Source organism: Falco peregrinus, chromosome Z, assembly GCF_023634155.1.
Source record: "Falco peregrinus isolate bFalPer1 chromosome Z, bFalPer1.pri, whole genome shotgun sequence".
NCBI lineage: Eukaryota > Metazoa > Chordata > Aves > Falconiformes > Falconidae > Falco > Falco peregrinus.
The window spans coordinates 46,094,748-46,118,582 of record NC_073739.1 but is presented as its reverse complement, the minus strand read 5'-3'; the positions used below and the strand labels follow the sequence as shown (position 1 = coordinate 46,118,582).

At 41.7% G+C, this 23,835-nt stretch overlaps 1 protein-coding gene across 1 annotated transcript in view; it reads right to left on the bottom strand.

Moving 5' to 3' along the window:
- The window catches only part of GDA (guanine deaminase), a 32,377-nt gene extending 27,619 nt beyond the window's left edge, over positions 1-4,758 (bottom strand). Inside the window, exon 1 of the mRNA XM_055791118.1 lies at positions 4,472-4,758. Within this exon, the coding sequence (XP_055647093.1) occupies positions 4,472-4,594 (123 nt within the window). The 5' untranslated portion in view covers positions 4,595-4,758. The remainder of the gene's footprint in view (positions 1-4,471) is intronic.
- Positions 4,759-23,835: the final 19,077 nt, after the last annotated feature.

Genomic DNA, 23,835 nt, shown 5'->3' with positions numbered 1-23,835 from the left:
TTTAAATTCCATGGTGTTTTAGTCTACAACACGACTCTTGGCAGCTGAATTCTCCGCTTTTTAATTCTCTGGTCTGGCAATAATATGCATGAAAACTCTCCAAAAAATGAAGAGCGGAGAGTCTAGGAACTACAATGCCCACTACAAGCTCCAAGCAGAAACCAGGTTTCTGCAACACTTGACAGAGTAAAGGATGCATCTCCCAGCCAATGACTGTCTACCCTGAGCTTTCAGGAATTCTAGCCTAACCACTGTTTCTGTCAGAAACTAACTCACAGTCTTCCAGCTTCCTTGGTTTAAGACCTCATTCCTCTAAGTTCAAGGGAGTAATCTTAGTGCTATTGGTATCTTTCTGCTCCTGTGAAGATGCCCACACTGAGTACCTGTATCACCCTCAGGCCAGCAGTTTCTAAGGCAGCAATTAAAAATATGTAAAGGCAAGATAAAATAGTTGTAAAAAGGCAACAGGAAGGAACTTAGGAGGAAGATCAAGAGGACCAAAAGAGCGCTGTTTGGCAGTTAGTTACACGCCCATTTTTTTTAATATATATGTGACATTACCTTTTGCAGTTTCTATTTGTTCTGTAAAGAAAAATAAGCAAAGGCTGCTCAACTGTAGACAAGAGGGTTTTGGTTGCCTAGCCTTTTAAATGCACATATGGCTTACATGATTTACACTGTCTGAAGAGCAGATGTTTAAAAATTTTAGTCAGAAATAAACCTGTTAAAATCATACAATATAAATAAATACCACGCTAGTGAAAATCGCAAGAATATTGTAGTCCGTTAATACTTCACATGAAGCTGCATCTTTCTCCTTCTAAAGAGGAATATAGCCAGCTTAACTAGCTATGTATCTGCAGAGGGCTTAGAATACAGACCCACTGAAATTTCTGATCAGCAGTAAAGAAAATGTCACTTAGATGCTGAAGTCAAAATGGATGCAGAATGAGTAATGTTAGAGTTGCTGGTGTGGGGGGGTGGGGGAAAAAGGAAAAAGAGAGAGAAATATGCAACACCAGATGACAAATTCTGGAAACAGAGGTTGCCATGGAAAAGAAATTACTATTATATACTCATAGGGTGCAGATAAATAAAACACTTAAATCATGGAAAAATGAAGAAAATAGGTTTCAAAGGAGCCAGACACATGAAATCAACCCTAAACCTGACATTTGGTTTGTTAATGTCGAATGCAGCTATAGATGAATCAGCAAGACATATCTTCTTTTCAAACATGCTTCCCAACAGAACTCTTTGGTTACCCAAAAGATGTTCTCCATTGCTTTAGGATGTATTTTCTCTAGCCACCTTTCTAAAACTGAATGTTTTAGGGTCTTTGAGGTCTGAGGCTTGGACATTTGCTTGAGTATTTGGTTGTACATCCAAGGTAACCAACCTGTTGCACTGATCCTTTAAATTAGTTCTGGACCTTAGAACTGTAAAAGCAAGAAACAACTTCACAGCAGAGTCAAAAGAAGTGCACAGGCAACACTAAGACCTTCAGGTTGCAAAGAAGGAAGTCACAGAGACTAAGCAGCACTTTGGGAAAGGTGTATCACATCAACGGCTGCTAACACCAGTGCTCAAACACATCGATCAGTTCTGATGTGTCACCCACGTGATGGGGCTAAAGGATCCAGAGACAAGGATCTGAGACCCCCCCCTACCCTGGTGCTTAACTTGACTTTTTTTATTCTAAAGGATGCCCAAAGCTCCTCCATCAACACATAGATGGTCTGCTAAACTATGCATTAACCCTGACATGGTAGACGCTAACTCCTTCCAAGCACCACAGTGCAAATAACTTTGCTACCAAAAGAATGGAAATGAATGATACTGGCTGAAGGAACGCTGTTTTTTGATCCAACAGCGCCTGTGTTACTTCTTTCTGGCTATGACATTCATACATGAACATGAGCAAGGGATCCATCCTTCTTTTCCGTCCCACACACTTCTCTTCCCTCTTTGTTTCCACAATAATTAGCTGACCTCTGCAACTAGAGACATGATGTCTGCTGCTTGCCTAGTTCCCAAAACTAGAATGTGAGGATAGATGAGAGACAGGAGCACTCACTAGACCCAGCTCCTGAACAAACAGCCCAACCTGTGGAGAAAGGCTAAGCAACGAACTCCAGACGGATGTTGATACCTTAGTACCTTCCTCCTTGAACAGCTAGTACATATCATTTGCTATCCTAGCTGGCTTAAATAAAAGACTCAATGTTTGGCAGTACTTAACAACTGTTAAGTACCCCTATTCCACAGCTCTTGCTCTTTTCATGCCTCCAACAGGAGCTTTTAGCTTAATACTTGTTCAATTTACTTAATATTGTACTCAGCTAAGTTAATTTCACCAAGATTTCAATGACAACTCACATTTTGCACTTGTCTCTATTTTCTTTACCCTGAGGAATACTACCCTTTGTTTGCCATTCTTCAAGAGCAGCACCACTCTGCTCTGCAAACCACTCAAACTCAGTCCTGATTTTGCTAACTTAACGATAACTTGGGTCTCCATACCTGACAGCAGTGTTTTCCTTGCTAAAGCTCCCTTTTCAATTACAGGCAAAGCACAGAGAGCCGACATTTCATTTGTGGCCTTTACCAACCAAGTATCCCCACGTGCAGTGGGAGTCTGGGCAGTGTTTCTGTGGCACTGGCTGTATGATCCTGTCCCTTGGAGGACAAGGACTCACACTGGAGAACAGGACCTGGCTGTTCACAAAAGTTGATCTATTCACCCTGTCAGAGGCAAGAGTCTTCCACAGTCAGTTGCAGTCAGCAACATGAGGCAAAAGAACAAGTCTTACTTAGTTTAACTTACTTCTTTGGGAGTAATACTGAAACAGTTTTGGTGTAAATTTGGACAATAAACGTATGCAATTTTCTAACCAGCTTGTCCTTGAAAAGCTAACTCTTCTGTGATTCCAGCAGAAGTTCTGCATGAGGTAAAATTACGAGTAATAGGATAAAGGGTACCATAACTAACTGTATCAGACCCTAGAATAGTAAAATGCCAAGAATGTGTATTAAAAAGTGAAGAAAATTAAAGTCCTTGTTACTGTATTCTAGTGGGAATTTTATTTTTGGACAACAGAGTTTTACTGGAAAATATATTTTTTTTAAAGCAACTGCATGAGAATGTGTCAATTTATATGCAAGGAAAACAATATCCAGTGAATCCTTGTTCACTAGGAGAAGGGAAGACAGTGACTGAGAGCGCAGATTCCTAGGTACAGCTTACTAAGATACCTGTTTTTCAAACAAATCACTTAAAGCCTAAGGATGCTGAGTAGGGACACTTTTACAGAAATTGTCATTAGAGAGAGACCAGAATGGGGTATGAGTTTCTGCCTCCTGCACCCGAGTTACACAAACCAAACTATTTTGTCATTCAGCTCTGTTGTCTTTAGTTGACAGCAACCAATACAGTTATGGAAGTCTTTATTCCTCTCCCATACATCAAAATACCACTTCTCATAGACTTTGCTATGCCTTGCACCAGACTCCCCAAGAGCTGTAAGAGGGCTGCCCTGAAACAGACACTCATGGACTTGGATGAACAGAGAAAATAAACTCAGTAAGGGCCCAGTGTGCTTTGCACAGATTTCAAACGCTACTGAACCCAGACACACTGAAGCCTGTTATTTAGCTGCAAGAAAGAAAAAGACCTTTTTAAATTATATATAGGGTACCTACATACGTTATTGAGTGTATAAGGAGAATTCACTAATCTAACAATAAGACATCACCAGTCTACCTACACAACGTGCACGGTCGTTAAGGGAACGGTACAGCTTCCCTGCCAGAATCAATCCTGCCTTACCAGTAAATGCAACGCTTGCTCTAAACTTGGCTTGTACCACTAATCGTTGTGCCCAACATCATCATTTTCTTAACCCTTTATGGGCATATGTCATGTTTCCTCTTGTGACAAGAAAAAAAAAAAAAAAAAAAGCCTCACTCAGAAGGCTGTGCATGAGTAGAGCGAGTACGCTGCAGTTACAGCCCGTGCTGTGATAGTTTGCGAACGGGAAACCTGCCTGTGAAACTGAAAGAAAACTGAGAGAACCTGAAGGAGCGCCCGGCCCTGGCGCGCTGCTGCCCTGGCGGCGAGTGGCACCCTTGGGGACAGGTCTGGGCCACCCGCAGGGCCGTGCCGGGGGAGCCCAGCGCGCCCCGGCTACCCGTCCTGCCAGCACGACACCCCGGCTCGGCGGCCCGGCCCGCAGGCACCCGGCAGGTTGTGTGCGCATTTCCCGCGGCCTCCCTACGGACCGGCGGAGACGGCCCTACCCCTCACTCACCGCGCCCGGGCCGGGCCCGGCACCGAACAGGGTCACCGGACCGGAGCGGGGCGGAGCGGGGCGGGGAGGGCTCGGGCCGGTGCCTCGGGCATCTGCTGACACCGCCCCCGCCCCCCCGGCCCGGCCCCCGCACAGCACCCCTGCCCCCGGCCCCTGCTCACCGTCCCGCTATCGTCCACCCCCAGCAGGTGTCCGTGGCGGATCTCCATGGGCGCCGAGCGGCTGGAGTGCACGAAGGTCCCCCTGAAGACGTGGGCCAGCGGCGGGCGCTGCGGGGAGCCCATGGCGGCAGCGGGCGGGCCGGCGGGGCTCGCTTCGCCGCGGCGGACGCTGGCTGGGAGCTGCCACCCAGCGAGCTGCCGCCCTTCGCCGTCTCCCGGTGCCGGCGGCGGCTTCCTGAAGTTGTCACCATTTCCCCACCCCCTGGTGACTTTCTTCGCGGGGAGTGGTTTCGGTGTGGGGACGGCGGGAGGCCGGGCAGCCCCCTTGCCCCGGCGCCGTCGGAGGGAAGCGGGGCGGGGTGTGGGGGTGGGCGCTCTGGCGGGCGGCAGGGACGTGGCCGCGAAGTGCGCGGGGTGCTCCCGCTCCAAGCCACTAGCCACCACCCCCTCAGGGACGAGTCCTCTGCCGTGTGAGAGCGCAAACGCCTGGAGCAGTGCCCCGTGGGTCCCGGGGTCCCGGTTACTTCCCGGGAAGCGGCGGGAGGTCAGACCAGGCGCCTGGCTGCGCTTCGGGAGCGTCTGGCAACTCCCGCAGCCAGCGCCGGGGTGGTAACCGCTTTCAAAAGTTTAACGTAAAAAAGCTTGCCCTGCCACAAGGTGCCAGCAGCTTGTGACCTGCTGCGGTGTGCCTGGAGCACTAGGAAATTCACTGGACATTTTCAGAAAAATAGACTTAATTGTAAAATACCATTAACTTTAAACACGCATATTGAGGTGGCAGTTACTGCTTTGTTTCACCTGTTCTGCCGGACTCCATGCTCCGAGATTAAGCTCTCGGACTGTCTCCTCACTCGTTGGCCCCGGTACTGCATGTTAGTAGGGCATAGGAGCAGAAAATAGATGCCAGCTGAGGTACCGGAACTGCCAGGAGTAGGCAGCCAAATGCCTCGTTCAGTGGAGGTGGTCTACAGAAAATAACAGCCTCCAGAAAAGGAAAGGCAGAGAAAAATGCATTTTTTTAACCCAGAGAACCTCACTTCCAGAACCACATTCTGTTCCAACAACCAAAGTCAATCAGGAGCACATGCTAAGAGGCTTGCTATTGAGATTATTGGGATAAGACTTCCTGTGGGGCCAGAATGATGTGCACCAAGGATAACACCATGAGTATCCTCTGAATTCCTGTTTGAAAACACCTTTCTTCATCAGGTTGTGAAGGAGCAAATGAACTTGGCACCAAGAGCACTGGCACTCATTCTCAAAGCTGGATTGTGAAGTTTGTCATTACATAGTTTATTATTAAAAGACCTTTGCAATTCTTGCTGTGCTGACACTGTATAAATGCGTAGCAGATTCTCTCTCCTACAAGCTCTCCATATCTATGGTGGGAGGAGAGAAAGACACAGTGAGAAAGCACAGGATGAGTTTAATTTTGGTCTGCTATGGGCAAGTCACCAGCTTTTATCTTGCCTTTTTGCCTAAGAATGTTTTCTAGGTTGCTGTGAAAGAAGTTTAAAAAATAGTGGACTTACTGATAGCAGCTACATGATCTTACATGGACTTCGCTGTCAGCTTAGTCAGGCCATAGTGTCCAGAATAAATTGGACGAGTGGAAGTGACTCTTACGTGCCAATATTTGTAATTTCTTGTGAGAGGTCTTGTAGTTTAGGAAGACTCCCAATGAGGTAAAATGGATTTTTTTTCAGATACATGGCAGTTTTTTATTGTATTTCTAATTTCTTTGACGTGAGAAGCTAGAAAACAAAACAAAATGCAAATTGGGCTTGTGGGTTAATCTTGTTTGGAAAGAAAACTGGCATTGACAATCCTTCATGCGATTCAGTTTGCCTACAAGCTTCCTGCTGCCTTCAGCAGCAGTTATAAATTTTAAAAAAATATCACCAAAAGGCTTTTAAATTAGCACTTGTAAAAGTCGTCTTGCAAAGGTGTTTCTCGGGGTAATACTACTGTGTTTATTAAGGCTGCAGCTGAAACAAGCTGTATTCCAAGCTGTGACCCCAGGTGAGGAAAATTGCCTTTTGCTGTATGAAGGATAAGGAGTGAGAGAGAGGCTGGTTTTGACACTGAATAACAAAAGTAGACGGAGTGGAGCTGAGAAATACGGTGAACAGAGACCAAGCCCTGTGGACATAAGATCACTTGCTCCTCCTGTGAACAGAGGTGTGAAAACAACTTTGCCCAGCAATAGCTGCTGCTCCGTGCAACTTGCCTCTGCCCTGGTGGCAGCAGCTAGCCAGATTTTCCAAGGTAGGTGGGTCCCACTGTACGCTGTCCTCTCCAGTGTGCTGCCCTAGGTATCTGTGTGCTGCACTTAAACCAGGCTACGTGCGGCTTTTGGCTTCAAATCCCGACCTTTTGTGCTGGCTGCTACCCAGACGCACATACACTGTCCAGAGCAATAGCCAGCAGAACTCGCTGTTCCTGCGAAACCGTTCAGCTGCATTTGGTGGGGACGTGGGCTGCCCCTGAGAACCTGAGACTTCCTCAGCCCTGGTGTTCCATTAACGATCTCACCGATTTCCTCCAGCTACCTTACATAAAGGTTAATACTTACTGCAGTTGATTTCAGTAAGATTTAATCCAGCCAGTATTTATGCATGAGAAGAAAACCAAAACCACTGACAGTTTCTTTCTCTAGCACTTCAGGAAGAAATGTTCAGTAACTAATACCACTGTTGGTAAATTTATGGCCTGTAAGTGGGTTCCAAACACCCTGAAGTTGTATAATTTCACTGCTAAAAGAACTAAAGCTCTCTTCCACTCTTTTCCAGCTGTCACGTGGGAGAACATGGGAGCCCCTGAAGAGGTCTGGTGGAGAAATGGTTAACACCCTTCCCTCCTCCCAGACTTTTTTGTTTGTTACTAGTTTGCAACAGTTATGCCTGCGTGCCCTACATATTGACATGGCTCCAGATGAGACCATGCTGGCTGTGAAAAACTGACTCATTCTTCCAAAATGTAAGTGGATTACACTGATGCATGTTTAGTTTTGCTGGGATATGCTGGGCTAGGCACTTTACCTCCTTGGATAGAAATGTAATGCTCTGTTGTGACAGTTACATACTCATTAACTTAAAGAGTAATGACATAACTTTCTTATTTGCAAAATGGTTGAGGGTCTGGGGAGAGAGATTTAGATTCTTACAAATCATGCAATATTTTGTTTAAATAGCATTTTAAAAGAAATGTTAGCTTTAGAGATTCCTTGAAATCATCATACCTGGATTAACACATTTACATTGAAGTACATAATTACTGTACTTTGATATGGTGCTGTTAAAACAACTGAAATCTGTTTTGCCATTTCAGACTCCCTTTGTCTTCTAATTCGTTGCCTTCTAGGCAATTACAGAAATAAGGCTTTAGTCAGAGTCCTGAAGCCAAACAACTTCAGGACTAGAAGAATAAACAGTCAATGTACTTCTAGGATCACAGGGACAGATTTTAGCAGGATTAGAGTGTCTTCGTTATCATTAACACTTTCACTTAGTGATTTTTTTTTTTTCCACTTGGTACACTATACAAAGCAAGAATTCAATGCCTTGTTTCAAAGTTTCAGAGCACCTAAGCTGATCCTGTAATTTCTGGTAAATACAAAAAAAAAAAAAAAAAAAAGAACCAAAAAACAAAAAAACCTGGTTTCTGCCCCTCCACTTTCAGAAAAATAGTTCATGGGGTGAATGCCACCAAACAGAAGCTCCTGTTGTCAGGACTCTGCTGAGGTAAGTGCCTGTGGAATTTGAGCATCAGGGTACAATAATTGTTGTTGTGATATAGAAGTGAATGTTCTCATTGCATTTTGTGGTCAAAATGTACCTTGCATTTGTAACATAGCAACTAAATCAGTGAAAAAAAATATAAGAAAAATAAAGTGAAACATGATAAATACCTGCTCTCAAGTGTGAAATTATGTTGGGAGCTAGGATTATTCCAGCACACACTACTTCAAGCATCTCATTTTCCCAGAAATACTTGTATCATCAACATCTGTGTACAATACTTTATTTTTCCAACTCCACCTAAACCTGAAAACTACCCGACCCAAGAAGAGTAAGAAGCAATGACCATACATACAAGCTCCATTTCATTTCCCACCATGGACGTTCACGCTGCAGGTCCCAGGCAGAGCTTTCAGCCTTTGGATCCTAAGTCTACAAAGGCTTGGGAAGGCAAGGCTCAGACACCTCCAGGAGAAGCTGGAGTTACCTTCTAATGCTTTCCACCTCCAAAAGGGGCCAATACTGGCACAGTACTGTCATAAAATATGTCATCATTAGAATTTAAAAACAGTACATCCTGCTTGTTCACTGATTAGTAGTTTCCTGAAGCACAGTTTGGCTGATGTTCAGTTTTAACAGACTTTTTTGGGTTTTAGGAACAAGGTTAGTTCTTAACAGAAATTGTAGTAACTAAGCCAGAGAAATTCTTAAGAAAAGTCAAGAAATACTACACAAATATAAGTAAAACTCACCTCTCACTAGAAGTACAAGCATGAATGGGTGAAACATGCCAGAAGTTTTTGTTAGCAAACTTGTTTTCAGTTTCCACAGGATATATAGGATGAATCAATACTCCTGCTAGTCTATACCTCTGATCCTGCCATGAAAGAATAGAACAGAACTTTGGTCTCTGCCGTTGTTAACAGAGCTTTATGAGGAATGAATTAGACCAGGTTGTATGTAGTTGCCTGAGCCCTTTCACTGAGAAAACTTTATCTGTAGAATTACATTACATGGTGAATGCAACACATGTAATAGAATGGGATGAGTTGATTTCTAGTCATAGCATCATCATAAACCACTGTACTTAACTTTTAAAGACTTGTCTTGCTAGTCTTGTTTTCATGCTCAAAACCCATAAAAACAAATAATATACTTCAGCATATTGTCAGTAATTAGACATTTATCTAACTTTGCATTACTAGCAGGAGAATAAATTCTTGAGACATGTATACAAAAATAAATTGTTGTGAGGAATTGAAGTGAGCAGTTACTATTGATTTCCTCTTTAGTGCTATCCACACATGAACTCTTTTCCTGCTTTAGAGGAGTAAATGACTGCTGCTTCTTCCTCTAGCCTTGTGTCACCATTAGTGGTGACTGATAATCTTGATGAGCTCTCTTTTCCAATGTGCTTCCACTTTGTGGAATGTGCTGGAATTAACTTTCTTCTTGAATGATTTGTGAACTCTAAGCTTAATAATTGCAATGTATTAACCAGCAGTTGCATTTCTAAGCTGTACAAAGGACTTATTCATGTGTTCTAGTGTCCAACCAACTAGTAAAATCATCATGAAAGGTTTTGTAATCAGGTTGGAGGAAGTCTACTAGAAATATAAAAATAATGTCACAGTATTATTATGTCATCACTTTGTTCCAGCAATTATTAAAACAAAAATATGTGAGAATAAAAAAAAAATAAATGAAACATTTACTGAATTCCAGTGGTCATAGTGATGTGTGTAAACAAAATTAACTAACTTATTTATTCACAGGTACATAGATTTATGGATTATCAGTTCTGGAATTGAAAATGAATTTATTTCTATGTCCTGTTGATAGCAAGTTTCTTCTTTCCATCCAAAACAGAGCTTCTAAGCTGTTTAAAAGTGGCAATCTGTTATCTGAGGTATACAACATTTCAACTTCCCAACAGTTCCTCTTAGAGAAGAGGGAGAGGGAAGGGAGGGATAGAGGGTGGTGGTGGTGAAGGGAAGGAACTTATTGGTGATAACCATTATGTAGATGTGCATGTCAGTATTATTTACCCAAGTTCAACCTGAGAAGTTGATAGAAGCCCCCTTACCTCCCAAAAAGGCAAATAAGTACAGCAAGTGGGGAAAAGTGGAGTTTTCATCACTTAAAGGTTGATAAAAATATTTCTTTCACAAATGCTTCCCAACCTCACCTGTTTCCTAACAGGCTTTTATGGGATCTTGGCTACTGGCTAAGAAACTTTAAAACCTAGAGTACTGGTCAGTATCCTGTGTAGGGACCATTGAGCACATTAGAAAAAATTATTTCCTAAGGCTGCAAAAGAAGAGATGTTGATGGGCCTTAGTCTTTCCTGTATCCATTTCCTTACTCCTAGTTTTTGGCTGTGTTTTGCTTGTGTTTTCCAGAGGGTTTGCAGTAGTGTGACTCATCCTCACAAAATTACTGTTATTTCATCTTGCTTTCTGACTTTCAAGCACTCAGTGGTATAACTTCAAAGTTATATATATATATATATATGTATAACACGTGTGTGCCATATTGATACCCAATAAATATGTTTATTTTAGCAATTTACTGTGCTGGACATGCAGATTTTCTAGACGGGATTTTTTTTTTTTTTTTGGAGGGGGGTGTGTGCACAGATTTATCTTGTGTCTACATTTAGTGTCATGCAGTGTCAACCTGTGTGCACTGCTTACTTGTGTGCTTGGCATGGTTCCCCTTTTGGTTGGAGGGAACCCATGATGACATTGCATGCAGGAAGCCACACAGAGGTCCCCCTCTGCAACGTGTCTGCAAGGTCCTTCAGTAGTTTGCTCATTACCCGTGCACAGGTTTCTGTTAGTAAAGACTAGGCAGTCTGGGATGCTTCTACAGAAATACGGTTTCACTTATCAGCTATAGACATATTCAGCTGGAAATCACTTACTAGGTGCATACACATGGTGCATACTAAAGACCAGCAATTAGCATGAACTCCATTGCTGGTAAACACAACTCGGGTATACAGTCCCAGAACCACAACACATAGCATCAGATCAAACCTCTATCCCTTTGAATCACACCAGTAAGTAAGGTAGATCCTTCAGTCATTAAGGCTGTCCCACACAACATCCTTGTCGCTAAATTAAAGAGATATATGTTTGATGGATGGACTATTAGATGGGTAAGAAACTGGCTGGATGACTGCATACAAAAAGTTGCAATCAATGCCTCAATGTCCAAATAGAGTTCAGTAACAAGTGGTGTCCCCTTAGAGGTCTGCATTGGGACTGGTGTCTATTCAGTGTCTTTATTAATTACATAAACAGTGGGATTGTGTGCATCCTCAGCAAGTTTGCAGGTGACACCAAGCTGAGTGGTGTGGTCAACACACTGGAGGAAAGGGATGCCATCCAGAGGGACCTTGACAGGCTTCAGGAGTGAGCCAATGTGAACCTCATGAAATTCAACAAGGCCAAGTGCAATATCCTGCACATGGGTTTGGGCAACCACCAGCATCAGTAGAAGCTGGGTGATGAACAGATTGAGAGCAGCCCTGAGGAGAAGGACTTAGGGGTACTGGTAGCTGAAAAATCAGGTATAAATCAGCAGTGTGCACTTGCAGCCCTGAAAGCCAATTGTATGTTGGGCTCCATAAAAGCAGGTGTGGCCAGGAGGTCAAGGGAGGTGATTCTCCTCCTGTACTCCACTCTCATGAGACCCCACCTCAAGTACTGCATACAGTTCTGGAGTCCCCACCACAAAAAAGACATGGACCTGTTGGAGTGAGTCCAGAGGAGAGCCATGAAGATGGTCAGATGCCTGGAACATCTTTCCTGTGAAGAAAGGCTGAGAGAATTAAGACTGTTTAGCCTAGAGGAGAGAAGGCTCCAAGGGAGACTTTATTGTGACCTTTCAATACATATTCTCCTTTATTTCTTATAATAAAGGCAGAGAAAGAATTTTACCAGGGCCTTTAGTAACAGGACAGGGGGTAACCATTTTAAACTGAAAGAGGGTGGATTGAGATTGGACATAAGAAAGAAACTCTTAACTATAAGGGTTGTGAGACACTGGAACAGATTGCCCAGAGAAGCTGTGGGTGCCCAGTGACTGGAAGTGTTCAAGATCAGGTTGAACAGAGCTTTAAGCAACATGATCTAGTGGAAGAGGTCCCTGCCTGTGGTTGGACAAGGTGAGCTTTAAAGGTCAAAAAACCCCAAACCATTCTGTGATTCAAAGTATCTGTCTGCTTCTGAAGATACCAGTCTTTTTTTTTTTTTTTTTCCCCAAAGGTAATTACGGTGTTCACAATTTTGTGGTGTGCTATTTCCCTTCAATCCCAAGTTGATGTCTGGGAAACACGTTGTACAACCCATGCTGTTGTTGACACATCTAGAAGAGAACCTTGACAAAATTCACAAAAGCATTACAGGGCTTCTCCTAAAAACAATACCAAAGCAAAATTGTTCAGTTGGAAATGCATCTGCAAAAGCTGTGGGGAAACTATACTGACTGGACCATTACGGACACATAGACAGCATACTGCCACAAAGCAGAACTCTGTGAAACAGAGGCATGTTATAGAGGCCATGTATGAGTGGTAAGAGGCATTTGATCAGTTCTCCTTTTTCACCAAGTGTTGTCCAAGAACATTGTTTCATCATGCTTGTCATTATTTATCATGTCAATTTGTTGGCTAGCATCATAACAGCTTTTTTTCAATTTTGCTTTTATGTGACTCCTATCCATGCTGCAGTCTTTCTGCTGCATATGAATACTATCAGGTTCAGGTTTGTTTTTAGATGTGTTTGTGGTTTTGCAGCATTAAGGGATTGCTATGGGTTTTACAATGTTTTCTTCAGACTTCCTTAACACTTTAAGTAAAGTTTCCTTTTTTTTTTTTTAAAAATGCACTTTTCAATTTTTCACATTAGTGATACCAAGATATTTCCTTCTTCTGTCAGATTTTAAGCTGAAACACTATACGTGAGGCTGTTTAACTGTGATGTGTTCCATGGCTGTTCCCTTCACCCATACATGCAGCTAAATTTCTATAAAGAGGGAGGGACGCTTGTGATCCTCTAGTGCAGTCATCTGTGTTATATGCACCATTGGCAATGCCTGAGGTTATGCACGTTTGGGTGTCTCTCTAGGAAGACCTTGATAGACAATTTGCCAGTAATGGTGAATTCACTGTGGCCTTTAATAAGACATGCCAAAATATTTTTAGTAACAATAAACTTTCCTGGCAAAAAAGGAAGGCGGGCACCTTAGTTATAGTTTGGATTTGTTTACCTTGGATTTCCAGACACACAATACTTTTATGGTGAGTAGAAGGACCCCTTATGAAAGCTGCATTTCCATTGAGATCAAGCAGATACCTTCACTCTGCCTTTGACAAGCTAAATAGATTGTGGGTTTTGTTTTTCAAGGTATAGCTCATTTTCCCAGCCTTAAATGTTCCTTATGGCTTTTTTTTCTGGATCCTGTCTAACTTCAGTGTCTTTTGTGGATGCTGAGAACTGGATGTGATACGCCAGAGCCAATCTTGCTAAGGCCAAATGCAGAGGTTATGTAATGCCCCTATTTATACATCTGAAACCAGCATATTTGCCATTTTGCTTATGCTGCTGCACTGAGAAGTCATGTTCACTTGATTATTTACCATAGTCCATCCTATGTCACAGTTAGCTGCTGAATAAATACACCCTACATAAGCATACACCTTGTATTCATTTTTGTTATGAAATAAACAGGTACATGATATTTGTTTGAGGCAAGGCAGTTAAGCTGTCCAGATCACAGGACTGGGCACTCTAGTATTTACTACTCTCCCTGCCTCCATGTTTTTTGCAAATTTTGCCAAAAGACAATTTTGTATTTTCTTCAAAATGTCTGGTAAAAATAGTGTAGAGCCATGCAGTGGTATTTGCAGAATTCTAGTAGAGACGCACCATAATGTACTTCCACATTTACAGTATGCCTAGAGATCTGTCTGCTTTCTTATATGAGTTGGTGGAGTGGTCAACAGAAGACTGTGTATGGTACCCCATCTTGTGTTTTAGCTGATAAAATGGATTTGCTGAACATTTAGTGTGAAGTTTTTTCTGAATTTTCAATATTTTGAAAACAGAATTGCTTTCTTTTTTTTTCGTCTTTTATCACTTCACTATAGCAGAAAATTCCTATTTCCCAAAAAAACTCCCAGCAATCAAAACCACTGGGGTAATTGCTTTCTGCACTTTTTTTTATGATCACTTCTTTCAATACTTGTGGAAAAGAGCAGTGGGATCTCCACTCCAAAGCATCTGTGTGCATCAGCTGGCACATGTTAGTAAATGTCAGCTCTGAAATGCTTTCAGAATCATTAAAAAATGTATGAAGCAGCCTCTCAAGCTGTCACAAATGAGGCAGATTGAATGACAACCCATCAAGGATCTGGGTATTGGCATTTGTGTAAAAGCCAATGGGATTAAGGCTTCTTCACACACTCACTCCCTTACTTTCCCTGGCATTAGGCTCCCAAGTTCTTGACCTCCATCCCCGGCAGAGAGGTCACTGCTGATCCAGTAGCAGAAAGTCAAGTAGGCTCCTGCTGTGCTGCTGCTGACAGTTACCCCTCATGAGTGTTACTGGCTAAGGATTCTGGGCAGCTCCTGGCACTGATCTCCACCCAGCTCTCTGATCTCGAGGATCTTCCCTGGCTTCCAAGATGTTTTCTCCAGCCAGAATCTTCCCCTGCTCTTTTCCAGGCTCCAGCTTTGTCAACCTGCATAGTCTGTGCAGAACCAGGACGTGTGATCAGCCTCTTCAGTGATGTCTCATGTCCCCTCACCAACTGGAGGATTCAGAACATGTCACATGTGTTTAGACCAGGTTTTACCAACATTTATAACTGTCCCCCATGCCAGTTGCAACTAGCAAGTAGCAGGCTTCTGCCTGGGAGTGTAAAAGTTCAATTTCGGAGATCTGCTCACATACACACATGCATTTAATTATCTGCCACCTGCTAGCACTCACAGCTAAGCTATTTTTTCATCCGTGGCACAAGCAAGATTGGTTTTGTGATTAAAAAGTACTGTTGTGACTCATAGGCAATTTTGATATGCAAGTATGATGCTTTAAATAGTACACGGTGACAGAAAGACAGAGCAGGCAAAGTGGCTTGTCTGCTTTGAGGATCTTGGTCCCTGGTAAGTCACACTCATTCACACACTTAAAGTGTTAAATCGCTGTATTTTTGTAGTTTTTTGGATTAGATACAACAGAGGAAAAAAAAAATCTATGCCTTTGTAAAAAGGCAGTTGGGTTATGCAAATCAAATGGGCTCCCATTTCTTGGCCCTCTGTACAGTCAGAGGTGCAGAAAAACAGCTGAGGCACCTACATTGGATTGTCAGTGAGTGCTTCATCGTCTTGGAGAAGAGTAGTTTTATCCTGCTGCCCTGTCAGTGCAAGAGAAATGGATGCCTGGGATAACAGGCAAGTACCAGCCAAAAGTACTGTTTCTGCTCTGACTGTGTCATTTGAGAAAGAAGGCTTCTACTCTGACTCTACAGCCAGAGAAAAAAAACATACTGGTTTTGATGTGCCCCTACCCTATAGTTCCCAAGGCAGATACTGGCAGAAAGACCTGCTGGGCTGAGGGAGAAGAAAAGAAACTCCCATATATTCCCAGGAGAAGTTCTTTAACTCCCACAGCGTAAGCACTGATTTCTAGTTTTATTCTCAAAATGGATGTTAGAGAAAATGCTTCACTCTGCTTTTTAAACGTTTTTTTTTTCAAGAGATGTAAGTAAAACATTACTTGCTAAACAGCAGGAGAGTGAGACGAAGGGCTCATAGCTGTTCTTGGGACAGATATATGCCTCCCAAGGAGCCTTCCAAGGCTGCTAGATCAGGGGTCATGTATGTGTATTGTTCCTATGTGGAGGCTCTCGGTAGATAGATTCCAGGATAAAAGTCAGAGCAGTTTGAAACTGTAATATAACTGGACTCCAGTATTGCAGCAGTGGTTCAAGAGAAGGAGAGCCATCTTCACTATGCAGAAGTGCATTGCCAGTATCCAGGGAGAATCCCAAGTAGCTGCTGATCAACTAATTGGTGGTCTGGGATCAAGAGATGTGTGGTAAATTCTGGTTTTCTAAGCAACACATAGCACATTCCAGAGACCTTTGCATAACAGAGACAGTGTGCCAAGGTACACTGAGAGACTAAAGTTAGATGTGTCCAGGCTATTCCAGAGACACATGCTAGCAGACTCCAGAGCTCTTTCAACAGGCATTGCTTTGTTTTCGTGATGCCAGATCTGGTGTGTCACACCAGAGGAATCATGCAGAAATGTAAAATATCCAAGCCAGTTTCTGACTGGAGAGTTCCATGAACCACTCAGCTACTCCTGTTGATCACTTGATGAGTGATGATCCTCTCCAGATTCTGACCTCAACGTATGATCTGCTTACATTACAGAAGTTAGGTCCTATATACACTTGGGAATCTTGGAGCATGCTGGAGCTGGCTTGAACTAAAATAATGGGTAGTAATTTTGAAATTATCACTGTTAGACCTTCTGATTTTACCTCAACCTTGTAACTGCAAAATTGATTTTGAAAAAAGTAGCAACTTGTAAAGAAGGCTGATCTGCACGGGGAGCCTGATTTGCATCATTCACTGCACAGCTGAACAGTCAAGTCTGAACTGAAAAGGCCAGGCTACAAGCCACAGGCAAACTACAAAAGAAGTAGTTAATTGAGGGTGGTTTTTATCACAAAGTGAAACTGGGGGTTACATTTGTCTATAATTTAGTAGTAAAATAGAGTAGAAATACAAGATTTTGTGTGTATTCATCCTTCCTTTTATTATTTATAGGCACCCATGTATTTCTCCAGGGAGAAGATTCATAAGGAATGTTTATATTATGAAACAGCTTTGTACAGTGAAGGAGTTAACCAGAAATGCCAACTTGTACTTCACTTTCTAGGCAACTTAATTGAGCTAGTTTTGAGATTGAGCAGATACCTTTTTAATAACCTGTAGTGGTTAAAGATTAAGCAACTGATTAGCTGAAGATTGCGTTAACACTAACAGCAATCTGGGTTCACATGCCTGAAACAATAGTGGCAACACTCAGTATTTGTTAACTCCTCACTGCTGAATACTTTCATTCACTTCCCACATGAAGCCACCCACTCTGTTCATAACTTGTTCCTTTAAGTCACTCAGATGTATCAGTTTAAATACAGTCTTCAGGGTTTTTAAGATTGATAAAACTTTGCATACTTTTCACAGAAAACTGTGTCTGCTAACAAACTCTAATTTCACAGGGGGTGTAGCTAAGCATGCACATGCAAGTGCGTTTGGGCCTGGGTTTTTTTCCTACTTTCTAACTTAAACTTCTGAAATTTCATGTTTCACTTAGCAGCAGTTCTTTTTGTTGTCCCTGTACAATCTCCACTGGGTGCTTATTTTCACCACCAAACAAAAGAAAAGTTTTAATAGCTTTCTGTTAAGCTAACAGACTGCCAACTGAGGTATAAAAAGTTACAGAGAGGTGGTGTCAATGTGGAGGATGTGAAACAGCTTACTATACTAGCCCTGTGATTCCTGCAACTACAGTATTTTGTTAAAGGGCTTATGGTGTTTCTACTTAACAATTTGAGAGTTTAGTTTTGTTTCAGCAAGAGAGTACAAGGATTGGGTAGGGAGACAAAACAGAGGTCACCCTGCCCCTTATAAAGGAGATGCCTCCACAATTAGTTGTCCTTTCTGATAGTTCTTTCAGCTAATAAGTTGTTCTTTCATGATTACTGTTCCCTTGGACACAAAAACCACAGCAATTTCTACAATATCAAGATCTGGCTTCACATCATATGCGTGTTCCCTAAGCTATTTCAAGGACCTAATGACAGCAATCTGTAGTTGGATGAACTGTAGATTAAGAATCTGGGTTTTCAGTAACTTGAGGACAAGGAGGGAAGAGAGGGGGAAAATGCTATTCACCCCTTTCACATGCAGACTAAATGCCTTATTCCCCACTAGATGTTCCGTAAGCAAAGGCTATAATGCAACTCTTAATTGCTATGCACCCAAATTATACGCCTTTATAGCTGCAATAGTAAGAGTTGTTTGATTAAGAGTACATTTATAAGATTTGAGTATTGTGACTAGTACAATGAATAGCACAAGATGGACCAAATAAACAAGTTGGCTGTGTTTTTCTGGAAAAATCAGCCCAGTGTCCTTGAAGAAAGGAAGTTTTTCTTTATATAATTCCCTTCTTTCTCTCTTGGGATACTGGATGAAACTACTTCTTCGTTGTTCTCCATCTCACTTCTGTAGATGCATAGGTAGATATTTGAGCAACTGGGTCATTTTATATTTGAAAGACAGTGCTTGAAAGATTATAGACTGCTTTCTGCATTAGAGAATCTCCTTAGAATTACTATGCCGTGTGTGATTCCATATGATTCTTCTACTTCACAGTAACATTTTTCTTGGGTTTTTTTTAGCTATTTGGGAAGTATGAGTAAATATTATTTTCAGTTCTTATTAATGGGGAAGGTTAGTCCTTCTCTTATGCCTTATATCGTATGTCATAAAAAGAGATGATTTTCATGGCTGTATTGAATTTCCCTTCCAAAGACCCTCACTGACAAGGCCTTGTATTTCCAATCAGTCATCCTGAAGACTCACTGAATGCTAAAGGATGCACATACATTCAAAATATCATAGTTCTTTCTTTTGGATCTTTGTTTTCCTTAACAAACCAATGTGTTTTCTTGAATCATAACTTTGCAGCTCTTATTCAATATAAAGAAATAAAGGGAAAGCACTTTGCCTTTCATTCTCTGTAACTATATGGAGATGAGTGGCTAGTGCTGCTACTAGGGTGCTACATATTGACTGTTCCATAGAGAGTGATCATTTATTGTATCCAGGGAAACTGGGTAGGAACTAGCAAAAGAGATTCCACATAACCCTAAGCATTCATACATTATGCAAGTATTTCAGCAGCCCACATAGCACAGCCTGCATACAAAAGAATAAAAAGTAGGAAAAGCAAAAGAATGCTTCTGTTGAATAAAAAAGAGTCAGGTGGTCTTCCATCTAGTCTTGGGAGTTACAAGAAGCTGACATTGCTTCATACTTTCCAACCATACAACCTTCTATAAAAGAGTAAGCATTTCACACCAGAAGCAAACATTGTATAGCTCAATTTGGTTTTACTTCAGTAGAATGTCTTATTAATTTCTGCATAATGTAATTCCTTGGATTAAGAGTTTTACTGAGAAACTTTCTCCTGCAGCCACAAATACAGTCCAGGAGAGACACTATAAGGCAGTAAAAGCATTTGGTGCCAGCAGGAAATCAGCTTAGTGCACCACTTGGTGCTCAGGCAGTGGGCATTTCAATGGATCAATGACAAGTGAACACCAATGGCTTACTCTTCTTCCCATTTCTAACATTATTGCTTGCTTCAATCAAAGAACATGTCTTCAAGACAGCTCCAGAACCTGCTCCTTTCATGTTAACTGTACTGAAGCTTGCAGGCAGAAGATCTCCAGGACCCTTGCTGCAAATAAGGCACAAAATAGGGGTGAACATTGGTATTTCACCAAATGAAGGGCTTCCCTTCTTGCATCAGAGCCCATATAAGCCAATCTATCCTACACCAGAGTTTTTGAGCTATTCTCCTACTGAATTACTTTGAAAAGCTGAGCTGACTCTGCTGTGTTTGCAGGGCTGGCTTAGGCTTGTGTTGGTAACTGTTTAAGTCAGTAGGACTTGAAATGTGAAAGTTATGACCTGTTTAATCACTGCTGTCACTAAGGCAATTTTAAATAACTGCATTGTGTTTGAAGTAACAAAGTTCATGTCATCATTAAAGAACAGATGGAGGGATTAACTCATAAATTTAGTAGCCTTGTCATACTGCTAAGTCAATTGAAAAATCTCATTTAAGTGCTTAAAGACAGATACTCCCCATTGTCTATTATGTCCCAGGGTAGATTTATACTTATTTTAAACTGGAAACAGTAAGTTTCTTCCTAATATATCTACAACCAATGTTATCCCACAATGAATTCTATAATAATTTCAAGATTTTTTATATTTATGCTGATATAGCAGCAGAAAGGACCTCCTCAGTCACTGAGATCAGCAACCTGATACTATCTCATGAAGTCCAGTAACTCCATGCACTACCAATTTCCATCTTAAAGCTAACTAAGATTCCTGTCCTGACTTGTGAGGTGGCAGCCATTCCAAATCCTCATTTCTCTAATGGAAAGGGTTTTTCTTCTGATTTCTAGCCTAAATTGGATGGCCATCTCATAGATCAGAAGAGCAAGGTCTCTTACTTTACAGATGAAGTAAAATAGAGATATATTGTTTCCATGCACCAGCAGGTTTGAAATCAGTCTGATTCCTGTTAACTATCAACTACAAATTATTTCTTTTTTTCTGTCTATTCATGCAACACTAAAACTGTAGTTACATGTTCCTGGTTTCTACAGTTTCTAAATTTAAACATTTCTATAAAAACTCACACATTTTTATATTTGCTTTAATTTCTACAAAGGGAACAGTAACAGAGATCTGAATGCTTCCAAAACATGGTGTCAGGTTACAGATCCTCTGCAATTCTGAGCTTTTAATAGCATGTATTACTCCCTGAAGAAAACACAGCGTAGGTTAGGAAGGAGATTTTTGACCTGGGCCTCCATAGTTATGGATGCCATATATTGTCAGCACTTGAGAGGCTACAGTAAAGGGCAGAGTAGGGTAGCTTTCATTGCTATTGGTCCTGTGGTCAAGGAACAGACTTGTGAATTGTAAAATAAGGGTGGCAGCTCAGCACTGCCTATGTGCATCGCATATTTATTCATCTTAACTTTTGTTCATAGGCAATACATATTTTCTTAAAACTTTATTAAGTAAATGTCTTCTATGTGCTGGAAGAAAAAATGTTTCACTTTTTTTCTTTGTTTGTCATTTACTAAAGCATTAAGAGGCTAGATGAAAGCAGATAAGGCTTGTAAGCATGAAAAGGGTATAATTCCAGATCGTGCATTCAGAGACTGCACTGAGTCTGTTACACGCTGCTGTCCTCAGAGGCACAGCACTGTGGCTGCAGATGTGTAATGGGCTTTCCATCTGTTTTATCCTTCTGGTTTGTTCAGGGGCTGAAGGCACATAACCAGATCTGCCTTTTATTTGTTTAGCAGCCAGAAGAACAGATAGTTATAACTGCTAATTTAATAAACAAACATAGAAGCAGAGTGGTCATAAAGTCATTATTTTTTGACCAGCAGTGTATGTCTCCATGACAATGACAACCAAATGAAAGCTGAGATTAACTAGTCAAATTTAAATAAATACTTCTCAGAAGAATGTATCTAAATAATCCCCTAAGGAAAAGTTACCAATGCTCCCAAAAGGTTTCCATTTTCTGTATATGCAGAAATCCACTGTTTTGGATTCAGGCAGTTCAAACACAGGTTGTAGCCTGAAGAACTGTTCAGGGCTCTGGCTTTGCAGTTGATAACTTTCAGGTTCAAGGCAAAAATGCCCTTCTGTGGATAGGTAGCAATGGTTATCAGTCCATAACAAATGCTTTCACAGGTTATTCTTCTTGGACGTGCATCGTATTGACTGCATGCTTGAGCAAGAAGGGGTGAAGGGGCTGAGAAAGGAGATAATAGACAGAATGGAGTTGAAATCCCCTTTATAAATGTCATGGCTGTGCCCATGTTAATTAGCAGAGACAGTTTCCTCCTATGGTGCTTCTGCTGAGTAGACTTCCATCATGGTCCAACTACCAGCATCTCCAGAGCAGTCGTGAGGCTCATACCTCCTGAGGAACAGTTGTGCCCAGCACATCTGCAGTGTAAGCCCAATGTCAAAATCTGCTCCGGATGCAGTTGCAGTGATAGCCCAGTTTTGTAAATACTCAGCATGCAGTCTAGCTTTTCCAGAAATAAGCAGTTCAGTCTGCTGCACCAACCTTGAAATTATTATACCTGCCCCACTCAGATGTAGGGTGATACTTTCAGCATTGCTATTTGCTTTGACTGACCTGTGCCTGGGCTCATTTTGATTCAAGTGTCGCCCAGGTCTTTTGCCAGTTCCAAGCTGCACATGGACACGTGAGTTTCTTCCTAGTTGATTTTAACTGCTCTATTGGTCATTTGAAAGTGAAGACGATAATAGGGGCATATGGAAGAATGTTGAAAAAGTAGGCAACTCTTACTTGCGGGACTGGGTACTTCTGCTTCTGTGGAAAAGCCTACAGTCTCATGACTGGGGCTTTTACACTAACATGGTAGTTAAAATACTAACCGTGGGAAGCTGCAGACGACCTGTTGAGATGATGAGATTTTAGGAAATTTAGGTTGGGAGGGGCCTCAGTAGTGTCCAGCTGCCTGCTCAAAGCAGAGGCAGCAGTGAGATCAGGTTATATAAGGGCTTCACCCAGTCAGGGCATGAACCAAAGCATGTTAGCAAATATATGCAAGTGGCCTCAAGAGAATCCTGGGGACAGAAAGAAGAAACCAGTAACATCAATAAGCTTTTCCTCCCAAAGGACCCAGGGGGCTGACAGCTTCTAGTTTTGTCCTCTGGGAGACCAAAGTTATTGACCTTAACATGCAAGGGAGCTGTGGAAAGGTGAGCATAACACCAGGGGAAAGGAACTACAGAATGTATGTTTTTCAATTTTACTTTTATTATTATTGAGACTTTTCCATACAGAAATAATTCAACTGTAATATAATTATTTCATTTTCTGTAATAGTTATATCTACATGAGTAAAGATTCCTGAATAAGACTTTTAAGATTTCCATCATCATAACAGGAAATTTCTGGCTTTACTTATATATAAGGTACAACTCCTCTTTCCCATAAACAAGATTCTAAGCATAAAGCTGGACCAGCTCCCAGGGCACAGAGAACAGAGACATCTCAGAGGGAGGGTGCTGGCTGCAGCAGGGATGCAGCAGGGCCTGGGCTCTTTGCTGAAGGCTTTGGGGTGACAGTGGTGATGGGGTACATGGTGAGGTTTCTAACAGGGGCCAGAGTGATGGGCCACCACACATCATCAGCCTCCAGCCAGCGATAAGATAACTTTTGACCTTTTTTAGTTTTTGGAAGCACAGTCAGAAAAAGTTAGTCCTAACAAATCAGGTTTGTTCTGTAAGTCTAGGGTATAGGTCAGTCTTATTATTCAGAAAAAGCTGCAGATAGACCAACAGGACTGATTTCCAACACTTTTGATATAATCATTTTTGAAAGCCACCTGCAAGGTTAAATTATAATAACAACGTAACCATGGTAATCATGGTAGTGTTTATATTGTTAGTTTAGTGACTGATTTGAATATTAGCATGCATAACACTGAAAAATAAGCATGTAAGGGCAGCTAAAACAAGCTGTAAAAGACATTATTTGTGGGAGGAAGATTTTTCCTCAATATTCTCTGCGGTAATCTTTATCTTGAGTCTCTGGTGTATTAAAGCATAAAGACCATTGTGAGGACATAAAGCATGAGCTGATATAGTGGTTAACCACCTGTTGTGTAATTTGTGTTTTGGTGGTGGAAAAGGCAAACCTCAAAACTTCCAGAGTGCTTTTATTTATGCTAAA